Source organism: Benincasa hispida, chromosome 12 (genome assembly GCF_027475165.1).
Source record: "Benincasa hispida cultivar pf3 chromosome 12, pf3_genome.v1.1, whole genome shotgun sequence".
In the NCBI taxonomy this organism is placed as follows: domain Eukaryota; kingdom Viridiplantae; phylum Streptophyta; class Magnoliopsida; order Cucurbitales; family Cucurbitaceae; genus Benincasa; species Benincasa hispida.
Window position 1 is genome coordinate 65,449,971 of NC_143489.1, and position 12,458 is coordinate 65,462,428.

Consider the following 12,458-nt stretch of genomic DNA (forward strand, 5'->3'; position numbering starts at 1 on the left):
AAGTTTACATACAATAACCATGGAACTTTGTGTATTGAATATGAGTAATGCCAAATAAAATAACTCTTATTTTATTCATGATAATGTGTACAGTTTACAAACTACGAGACCCCGAGAGAATTAAGACACCAATCTCAACACATGTATCGTTAGAGCTTCAACCTACAGGTTCATGAGGTCCCCTTGGTAGCTCAAAAGGATTTAATTGAGAATCAGTTTTTGGATTATTTTGAATTGTTCAAATTAATAGAGAGATTTAATTATATAGATATAATTAAATTATTTCAATTATATGTGATATAATTGTCATAATGTATTTGATACATTATAGCTTAATGGGAGGAAATAAATATTTGAATGAGATTCAAATATTTTTTCTATGAATGTGATTCATAGTTGTTAAATTTAATATAAATATGTTTTATATTAAATGCCATATATAAGAGAAGAATCTAGTTTACATTGTATGTGATACAGTATTAAAACTATAGGTTATATGTTATATTTGATATAACATATAATTTAATATAAATATAATATGATAAGGTAGTTATCATATTTATTTATATGATATTATTATTATTTTAATAATAAGGGGTGGTTACTCAGTTTAGTAAGAGGAGATTAAAAGAAAAATAATTTTTCTTCTTCTTCTACGTTAATGTTATTGAAAGATTCAAAGAGTTACAGAAGAGTTTTGTGAGTTCTTGTGAGAAAGCTCTCAATCTTCTTCGTCCACACATTACCCTTTCCCTTTAAACCAAAATAGTCAGAGCCCATCACTCTTGGGTTCTCACCCTGAGAATACCGAGGACTCCATTGTGGTTGTGCCCGGGTTTCTGTTCGAGGTTATTTTGAAGGTCTTCAAAAGGGTTCATGTCCGTTCGAGGGAGGAAACGCGAAGAAAGGTTCTTCAAAGGTGAAATTCTTGAAACCTTTTTTCTTGAATAGCATACTATAATTTAATTTAATTGCATATCTATTTGTATGTGTACTGTAAATTTTATTTTCAATAATTAATGAAATTTTGTCGATCCGCTTCCGCTCAAGGTTCTCCTCACAAGAGTTCCTTCAATTTACCCTTCGTCTAGTGTTGTCATATTGATCCTACAGTTGGTACCAAAACTAGTTGCTCTTGTTTATAAGAAAAAATATTTTTCATAAATCATTTTGGATTGATGCTCATTGTTTGACTTTTTTCACTGGGTCTTTTGAAATATAAAAAATATTTAAAAGTATTTACACTTTATAGCAAAAATTTCCAAAAGTACAAACATTTTTGGAACTTTTCGCTATAAAGTGTTAATATTTTTGAAAATTTTCTATTTATAAGAATTTTCCTTTTTTGGCTTCAACAATTAGTATCAGAGTAGGTAGCTCTTCTACATAAATTCATTTCCAAGTATTATTTTGATACCAAAATTATCTTACTAATATTTTGAAAAATTATTTTAAAAGCTTGAATGCTAAGAGCTACGACAAGTTTAGAAGGTCAATGTGTTGATAGACCTCCTTTCTTTAGTGGTAAAAATTTTGATATTTAGAAAAATAGAATGAAAACATTTATGCTTGCTATGGATTTCAATGTTTTGTATGTATGTGAGCATGATTTTAGCTAATTTGGAATTGAATAATGAATTTCTTACATTTAATGCTAGAGCCATTCATATTATGTATTGTGCATTAGATAGACAAATATGTGATAAAATCTTAAATTTTGAATATGCATATGATATTTGAAATTTTTTGGACAATATGTATATTTAAGAAAATTCACCTTGTAGTATTAATGATTTATTTGATGTGAAGGAGAATTATATTTCTAATAATTAAGAAAAGTTTCATGAAGTAGAAAACGAAAAATGTGATGGTTCAACCTTGTGCTTAATGGCTCATTCAGATAAAGATTTTGGTGAAGGAAGTGATGAAGATGAGGTAATTCAAAAACCCCATTCTTATAATGAACTATATGATGCATTTGAAAATATATAATGTGATCTTCAAAAGGTTAGCTCCAGATATTTAAAATTATAAAAAAAGTATAATGTATTGTCTATTAAGAATGAATCTTTGATAAAGGAAAACACATGCTTGAAAAATGGAGCCAATAATGTACTGCTGCATGATTCTTGTAGTGATGAGAAATGTGCTTTGAAAGATAGGATTAAATTCCTTGAAGTTGAGAATGATGAAATAAAATCCTTGTCATGTGAATTGAAACTTGAAGTGAATGACTTGAGAAATAAAAATGAGAAATTGGAATCTTTTTCTTTGGAATTAAATGATGAAATTGCTAGTTTGAAAAATAAAGCTAATGATTTGGAAACTAGCAATATAGCATTAGAAAAAGAGAATTTTTTTTTTTTGTTGATAAAATTAAATTTCTTGAATATGCTAAAGAAAGTAATAAGAAATTAACTATAGGTGCTAAGTGAAGGAAATTGAACACGGGGATTTCCATGAGCAACGGAAAGATCATTTCAAATTACAAACATATATGAACTTAACAATTACAGTCATAAACAGAAACATATGGTTATGCACTCATTACAGAAATTACAGCATGATAATACAAATGATCAAGGAGAAACGCTACACACATTTGTAGACTCATTGCCAAGCTCCTTGATCACGAACTCTCGAACACAGCAACCTCAAACGCTCGTCCATCGCGATCGCTACACTGCACGAATATCGCGCACCCTGAACTCAGCGATTGCCTTGGTCATGAACACCCCAACAACACGAACGGCCTCCAGAGAACCTTGACAGTGTCGAGTTGAGTATGACACCCCAAGAAGGCTACCTTGGTATTCTTGATGTGAGAATCTAGAGGGCGAACTCTTTCTGGACTTGGTTTGAGGCAGAAGACAGAGGAAACAACAATCGTGTAAACGATTGAGCAAGTGGGAGATGACTGAACCTATCGTATAACTCATCGCCCACTTGCTCAATCATTTTCTTATTTACTTGACAAGTGGGAGATAGTTAATGCAATTCTAATATAACAATGGAGTTTAAATAACAAATGAAATACGATAAATTATACCTCTACATAAATTATTTTCAAATTAAAATTTTATCTAATTTTATTTAATTATAGGATATAAAAATATACCGTTTTCAAATATAGAAAAATGAACTAAAATATTTATAAATATAGCAAAATTTTACTGTCTATCTGCGATAGACCGCAATAGAAACAGACAGCTGTCTATCGCGGTTTATCACATATAGATTGTGATATTTTACTATTATTTATAAATATTTTTAATAATTTTATCATTGAAAATAATTTTCTTATAAAAATTTTGGACAGTCAAAAGTGATAATTTTCTTATTTCTTTTTAACTCTAAATTTATTGATCCTATTTATTTTTCCAACCATTTGAAAGTTTTATTGTAAGAAAAAAATAAAGCAAGTTTAAGCATGTGCTAATAATAATTAAGAAAATAATTAAAATTAAAAATTAAAAATATATAAATTAATTAGATACCATTTCTATCAACATTATAAAAATGCATAACTATTTATATATAAACTGAAAACGAGTATAACTCGAACATAAAATATGTTAATGACCAAGAGTGATGTGGTTTGAATTCTGCTATTAATTATTATACTAAAATGTAAAAATTCAAAAGTAATTTGAGATATTTTGTAAATAATAAAGTTTTTTTGAAAAAACTAAAATATCTCTTCGATTATTTTTATTTTTATTTTTAATTTTTGCAAATGACAACTTAGACGCAATTAGATAGCATCCAATTAAAATCTATCATATTTTTATGAAAATTGATTCTTTTTATATTTTTCTATTATGTATAAAAAAAAGTTACATGGAATTAAATGTACCTGAATCATTGCTCATTAAAAATATCTATCCTTACTTTAATGGAACTAATTAAGTGGGTAAAATTTTTTTTCTTCATTTAAGTAAAAAGAAGCTACATCAATAAGAAAAGTTAAAGATTAAAGTCAAAGTATATATTATGATGAAGAAATAATATTTTGAATTTCATCACAAAGTAAATAGGGAACAAATGAACGTGTAGTCATGAAACTAATGACTCTCAATAAAATTTGGGATTATTGAAGGTGAGACTCCGAATAACCAGGGAATAGTGGTGGAGGCGGTGATGCGTATTGGAAGCCGATATTTGGTGGGAGGATGACGTCTTGGAATATTGATGGTGGAGAAGAACTGGGAGGTAGAGGAGGAGATGCAGTTGGAGATGGTGGAGAATGGACTGGTGGTGGTGGGGAGTAAACAGGTGGCGGTGGAGAGTGCACCAGCGAGAGTTGAGAGTGGACGATAGGTGGTGGGGAGTAAACTGGTGGCGGTGGAGAATGAACTGGTGTGTGTGGGGAGTGAACCAGTGGAGGTGGGGAATGAACGGGAAGAGGTGGGGAATGAACTGGTGGTGGAGGGGAGTGAACAGGGGGTGGTGGGGAGTGGACTGGTGGTGGAGGAGAGTAGACAGGGGGTAGTGGGGAGTGGACCGGTGGTGGAGGAGAGTGGACGGGGGTGATGGAGAGTGAACAGGGGTGGTGGGGAGTGGACTGGTGGTGGAGGAGAGTAGACAGGGGGTAGTTGGGAGTGGACCGGTAGTGGAGGAGAGTGGACGGGGGTGGTGGGTAGTGAACAGGGGGGTGGTGGGGAGTAGACCGGTGGTTGAGGAGAGTGGACAAAGGGTAATGAGGAGTAGACCGGTGGTGGAGGAGAGTGGATAGGGGGTGGTGGGGAGTGAACCGGTGGAGGAGGAGAATGGACTAGTGGTGGTGGGAAATGGACTAGGGGAGGCGGTGAATGACTTGAGAAATAAAAATGAGAAATTGGAATATTCGAAATAAAAATGAGAAATTGGAATCTTTCTCTTTGGAATTAAATGACGAAATTGCTAGTTTGAAAAAGAAAATTAATGACTTGGTATCTAGCAATATAACATTAGAAAAAAAGAATTTCTTTTGTTGAAAAAATTAAATTTCTTGAATGTGCTAAAGAAAGTAATAAGAAATTAACTATAGGTGCTATGAAAATAAATAAAGATAAACCTTTTAATATAAAAAGGGATTAGATTATGTGAAATGAAAATCTATCTACTTCTAAAAGCACTACTTTTGTTAAAGTCATTCTTTATATGTCTCAAAGTGCTCCACCTAATGTGCCTAAATTTGTTGAATTTAAATTTGTGTGAAGGTATGAAAAAGTTAGATATATCCATGGAAATTCACAATTTGTGCAAAAACTCATTCATGCTAGATCAAAACATGTTCATAATGTAAAATTTATGAATAAGGATGAAAAGGCTAGAGATTTCCTAGAAAATCAAAATTTGTACCTAAATATTGCCTTGCTAAAACTAATTGCATGAATAAAATTAAATTTGTGCCTAGACATGAAAATACTAAAAATGTGCATGAAAAATTAAACTTGGTGCCTATTTGTCATTTTTGTGGAGTTAAATGTCATATATAACCAACTTGTTTTAAACTAAAAAATGCTTCTAGAAAGAAGTTCTTGAATAGAAATAAGATGCAAAATTGTATTATATAAACGATCGTTTAAATAATACTAAACAATCGTTCATATAATACTAAATAAGTATTTATATTGTAATGAACGATCGTCTATATGCTATATGGTAGTTCATTCAATACTCGACTATATATTCTCAGTGAAGATGTTGTACTCAAACTCAGAGAATAATAGGAGAATGAAAAACATTTAACGGAAAATGAATAATTGAGATTGACCTTCTATTATTGATATCAATGTTATTGAATACATATTGAACACATATTGAACTGAATAAATCGTTGAAAGAAGAAGAAATTTGGCGCAATATGAGAGTTTTTTAAATTAGGGGTAAAATTGGTATTTCATATGGCCAAAAGGTCAATCATAGATAAATTTATAGGAAAAGGTCATCAAACTTTTGAGATTTTGGTTATTTCGTGAAATTTTCAATTTTAATGCATTATCTTGTCATGACACACTCAACGTACAATTCAATGATATATAAAAATACAAATATTTTTATTCAACAAGTTAAGTGGGTAAAATTTTTCTCTTCATTTCAATAAAAAGAAGCTACATCAATAAGAAAAATTAAAGATTAAAGGCAAAGATATATGATGAAGAAATAATATTTTGAATTTCATCGTGGAGTAAATAGGATACAAATGAACGTGTAGTCATGAAACTAATGGCTCTCAATAAAATTTGGGATTGTTGGAGATGAGACTCCTCAATAACCAGGAAACAGTGGTGGAGGTGGTGATGCGTATTCGAAGCCGATATTTGGTGGGAGGATGACGTCCTCAAATGTTGGTGGTGGAGAAGAACTGGGAGGAGGAGGAGGAGATGCAGTTGGAGGTGGTGGAGAATGGACTGGTGGCGGCGGAGAGTGCATCGGTGGGGGTGGAGAGTGGACGGGGGGTGGTGGAGAGTGGACCGGTGGGGGTGGAGAGTGGACCGGTGGGGGTGGGGAGTGGACCGGTGGTGGAGGAGAGTGGACCGGTGGTGGAGGGGAGTGGACAGGTGGTGGAGGGGAGTGGACAGGGGGTGGTGGAGAGTGAACCGGTGGTGGAGGAGAATGGACAGGGGGTGGTGGGGAGTGAACCGGTGGGGGAGGGGAGTGGACTGGTGGTGGCGGGGAATGGACTGGTGGTGGCGGGGAATGGACTGGTGGAGCCGGTGAGTGAACGTGGAGTGGTGGTGAGTGAACTGGTGGTTCGGGAGATTCAGCCAGGGATGGAACTGGTGCTCCAACTGTAGGTGGTGAGGACGGAACGGGGGATGGTGCTAATGATGGAACGGAGGTCTCACTTGGAGAAGGTGGAGTTCCAACTTCTGGGACAGAGGTGTCGATCGAGTCCGGTGGAGAGGTCACCGGAGGTGGTGGAGGCCTATGTCTCGGCGATGGAGATTGATCAAATGGATCCTCAGGAGTCATCGGCACCTCGGGAGAACCCGACCCACCACAGTTTCCACAGTCCACTGATTTCTTCAAGACAACGCTACATTTATTTGCATCTCTTTGCTCCGGTCGATTTGCCAAACAATTTTGAACATCATCATAGTGCTTCTCAGATCCCTTAGATTCAACACACGCCGCATCTTCTCCATCAAAATAATTAAAGGAGAAAGTGAAGTTAGCCAATTTGGGCAACTTGCAAAGGCCTCCAGAAACAGAGCCCCTCAGTTCATTGTTACTAACGTCGATAATCTCCAAGTTTTGAAGGCTCGATAAGGATTCAGGCAAGTGTCCGATGAAGCCATTGGCGCTGGCATCGAATACAGTGAGATTGATGAGTTTTCCGATCTCAGGTGGGAAACAGCCGCCGAGCTTGTTGCCGATGAAGAGGATCTGGTTGAGGTTGGACATGTGGCCAATGGTGTTGGGAATGCAGCCGTGGAATTCGTTGTTGGCGAAGGAGACAACGGAGACGGTGGAGTTTCCGATGGTTTCGGGGATCAAGGAGGTGAATCTGTTGTTGTTTAAGAAGATGGCATCGAACTCCTTGGTGAAGAGTGTGGAGGGGATTTCTCCTTCGAAGTCATTGTACCTGAGATCAAGGAACTTAGCACTGGGCCATTCAAGGACGACAAGAGGAAAATGGCCGACGAAGCGGTTGTTGCTGACATCGAACTCAAACATGAGAACGAGCTTGGAGAAGCTGGAAGGAATGATTCCACAGAACCTGTTGGAGTTGATATGGAAGAGAGCCAAATCGGTCATAAGGCCAATTTCCGGCGGCAAGTACCCTGCAATGTCACCATGGTTCAAATCAATGCCAGCCACAACCTCGATATTTGGGTCATCGAGCGCCGGAGCACAGAAGACGCCGTTGTAAGAACAGACATCGGCGCCAACCCAATTGGCGGTAATGTTCTGGGGGTCGGAATAGATGGCCAATTTCCAAGCCTGAAGGGCTACATAAGCCTTCTCCAACCTCTCATTTGGAAAAGTGTCAGGAATGTCAAGTTGGTATTTGTAGTCATCTGGGAGTTGATCGTGTTCTTTGAGAGCCAAGAGTTGACGACGAGTGAGATACGAAGCTTCGGCTTCAGTGACAGAGACGGAGAGAGATGGCAGAGAGAAGAAAAGGAAGAGGAAGAGAAAGCAGGCATGAATAGCTTGCTTTCTGTGAAGAGAAGCCATGGTGAAATGGGTTGTCGCTGTGTGGGATTATGGGACCCCACTTTCCCCCTTTTAAACTACCTTTCTTTCCCTTTTTTGGTTCGTTCGTCAATTTGGTTGCAAATGGATATGTGGATTGAAATTTATTTTCGGGTTATGCCAATTCATTGTGCTCCCTTTTTTGGCTTCTGTTTGTTTCTGGTCTTCCGCACTTTTTTGCTTTCTTTAGGATCCATAGACCATAGCTTCGTCAAATGGATTAAACTTTTTTCTTTTTTTTCTTTTTTTCGCTTCCCATTCATTGATTTTTTATTCCCAATTACTTTTTTATATTCATTCTCTTAACTTACACCTTACAACTTCCTAAACTTTCTTCAACTTTTATAAAATTTCTAATTCGTCTATCTATTTTCAATTATATAATAAGTCTCTGAACTTTAAAAAGCGAACTCCAAATGTATACAATCGACTTTTATGTGTATCATGTAATCAATTTTTTCTTTTCAATATTGGTGAGCATTCGAGCCTACATGATGGATTGAACTCATCCTCTTTTTAGTTCAATTCATGATGATTAGATCATGTTAGATATATTTGATATACTATGTTAAATAAACCAAATACAACATGCCAATTACTAATAATATTTTATAATGCATGTATGAGATATATAGAAATTTATAGTATAAACATATTTCTTTATGATTATTTTAAGCATGACAAAATTAGAGATGAAAGTCTCGATATCAATGGTCAAATTACTCATCACAAATATTTGATGTTGAGATGTACTTGGGGCGTTATATATTTGAGTTATTCTCATCGGATGAATTTTTCTGAATTTATAATGGTTATGTATAATTGAATTACTCAATGGTAAAAAAGGTTGAAATATATATGTATACGATTTAATTAATCTTCCTAAAACTAATTATGATTAGACACAATTGAAGTTTTACAAATCAAGAATTATGTTTGATTAGATGCACTATTAGTTGAATGATTTTAAATAAAGACTGATTTTAAACTAATGAACATATGATAGAACAAACATAACAGTATATATGGAAAATATTAATACAGTTGATATATTGAGAAGAGGTTTTTAAATGTTATGACGAGAAAAAATCATGTCTTCTTATATTTAAATAAGAAAAAATCATGTCTTCTTATATTTAAATAAGAAAAAATCATGTCTTCAATCTCAAGAGCTTGAGAACTTCAATTTTCAGTTCTTCAAGACTTGAGAGCTTTGATCATCAGAGCTTGAAAGTTTTGATCATCAGAGCTTGAGAGCTTCGATCTTCAGAGTTTTAGACTTTTAGTCTTTGGTCCAAAGACCCATATTTATAGTGTTTCCATGGTTCTTATGTGTGCTTGGCTAGTTTGGTCCATTAACCTTGCACTTGGGTCCAATTAATTAATTTTTGGGTATGGTTTTTGATCTTTGGATCAAATTAAGTCAAATTTTGGGTTCAATTGAACCAGGGTCCAAATTGAAGGAATAAAATTCATTGCGAAAGCATGTGAACGTTGTGCAATTGAATTTGCAATTCGAAAACACAAAGTATAGAGAAACTTGCATACTAAAATTTATAATAGGATAAACATAATAAACTCTATAAGCATGTTGTTCTACTGAGAGGAAGGGAAGAAGAAGTGTTTGTCTATTTAGAATTACTTTTTTTCGCAAAAAAAACCTCTCCAAGAGATAACGAACACAACACTGTCCAAACAGAAAAATTATTCCAATGAATAGGACACCATCACTTGGAGCCTTTGCTATTATGAGGACAAGAGATAGAAAGTATGGTCTCCTTTTTTATTTTGGGAGAAGGGAAAGGCAGAGACATTTGAGAGGGAATGAGAGAGTTCTTTTAGAAAGAATTCTTTTTGTATTCTAAAAGACAATGAATTTTTCACCTTATGTGCCTTCTCACATCGCAGACATAGAGGAGAGGGGAGGGAAGTTATGATAACTCCGTTCCACACAATTACAACATAACTCCCTTGTGATGGGGAGTTATTTTATTATAAAATTAATATTACATTAAAAATCAGCATATTTTTAAATATAAAAAAATGGGACAAACTATATACAAGTTATTGCAAATTTTGTACACCCTTTACAACCCAAATACATTACAGGTGTAATACCAACAATATCCACGTTGAAGAAGAATCAGACCCACGTCGGAGAATAAAACCAACAATACCAACCCATTAATCGTCGATTATTTCGGTCCAATACCCATGTCGATTCAAAAATACCCAAGACCATTCTTCAACCCGGGCACGATTCAACTTCACCAACCATACAACTCACCGCAAGATTCAATTTCCTCCAACACATCTTCTTCAACCTCACTCGATTCAATTTTATTGATCAATTCTTCAGTCGAACCTTCTTCTTCTTCTTCTTCTTCGATCGATTCTTCTTCTTTTTCTTCCAAGGTTGTCCATAAAAATCATTTCCTCTAGCCATCCGGTGTAGTTATCGATTCTATATATCATATTTTCTTTACGATCGATTATTGTGAAGCCGTTGCAGATGAGTAGTAGTGACTTCCTCCATATTGTCAGTGAGATAGACAGGCCGGAGTCGTGATATGTTTTCACTACCCATATCTTGCTTTTAGGCTTATTTGCTCAATGATAGATATGTTTTCATTATTGACATCTTGCTTCCTTGCTTGACTTTATTCGTGTTTTATAATGAAACAATCCCATTTTATATCATGTATAGATACTTTACAATTAATAATTGATAGATGGGATAGTGTCCTATCAATGTTTATTTGTGATTGACAGTGATAGACTACTATCAATATCTATCTGTGATAGGCAGTGATAATGTTCACGATACATTGGTATTGATAGAGAGTGATAGATATGTTTTCGTTATTGATATTGTTGCAAAATCGAAAATTAAAGAACATAAAAAGAAATGTAAAGTAGGGAAGATCGACACACAGATATACGTGATTCACTAATAGTGTGTTAGCTACGTCCATGGGCAGAGGGAGAACAATATTATTTGAGAGAATGTTTTCAAAATTACGTAAAAAATGGTGCCTCTAAGGTTAGAGAGTTTATATAGTGCACTACTCTAAACCCTAAGGTCAAAATCGTAAATAACTACAAATAAATAAATATGCTGAATGCAAAATCTGAATAGGTTGCCCTCGAACCGCCACCAGGGTGCGCCGCCCCTGGACCCCAGCTCGCTGACCGGGCAGCGAGAAGCTCATACTAGGTTGTTCGAAGCGCCAACAAACAGATTCAAGGCATTTCAACAGATATCTTGCTTGTTTGCTCAATGATAGATATATTTTCATTTAGACATGTTTGGTTGGGGGCTAGTTATTGGATTGTGTACAAGGTTGGTTGGTAGATTTGGTCTTTTGATATTTGTTTCGTTTTGATTTTATATCGACTTTTAGTTCTCGAAATGAGAAGCGCTCTATTTAATATATTACTTGTAATTGTGTGTTCTTGTTGTTGTAATCATTGGGAACAAGGGTAATCGTATTAACACATATGAATATATACTTTGCTTATATGATTGATTTCATGGTTTCAATTGCACTAGTCTGGTGTTGTTTAGAATTTTTGTTTTACCTCATATGGGAGGGAAGAAATTGGAGATATAAATTAAACTGATAGACTACTCTCAATGTTAACCTATGATAGACATAGTAGTCTATCATTGTTTATCAGTGATAGACAATGATAGACTACTACCAATGTCTATCTGTGATAGATAGGGATAGTGTTCTATCAATATTTATTACTGATAGACAGTGATAGAACACTATCAATGTCTATCAATACAAAACACATAACGAATTTTTGTTCCTGATTTCCTACTATACATACAATAAATAATGTTATTGAAAATATACTAGCTAACATATTGTTTTAATATATCTTTTCAACAGGTGGAACACGAATTCACCATGCAGGATCCCAATAGAAATTTAAGGGTCATAGTATATGTAAATCTAGAAGTTTTACAAATAATAAAAAAGAAATTAGATGAAGAATGTTTAGCTAAAATTAGAAATAGTCCCTTGGATATTTTCTTAACTTTAAAATGAAAAAAATTTCCACCCAATTACTGAACTACCTAGGGCGAAGACAAGTCTCTAACTAGAAGTGAAATGTCTTGACTTTTAATTTTAGTGGCTATATAGCAAAATTCAGGTTGAAGGAGTTTTGCTTAATAACAAGATTGAAAGGATGTGACTTTCCTATGGTAGATTTAGAAAAAGAAGATCATGTATAAGAACTTAAGAATGCTTTCTTCC

General features: G+C 34.7%; 1 protein-coding gene across 1 annotated transcript; it reads right to left on the minus strand.

Annotated features, from left to right (window-relative positions):
* Positions 1 to 4,090: 4,090 nt before the first annotated feature.
* On the minus strand, positions 4,091 to 8,326 carry LOC120092879 (uncharacterized). The gene is given in 3 exon segments (XM_090308411.1): positions 4,091 to 4,528; positions 4,530 to 4,795; positions 6,261 to 8,326. Coding segments are annotated over 3 exon segments (2,613 nt in total). The 5' UTR covers positions 8,170 to 8,326.
* Positions 8,327 to 12,458: the final 4,132 nt, after the last annotated feature.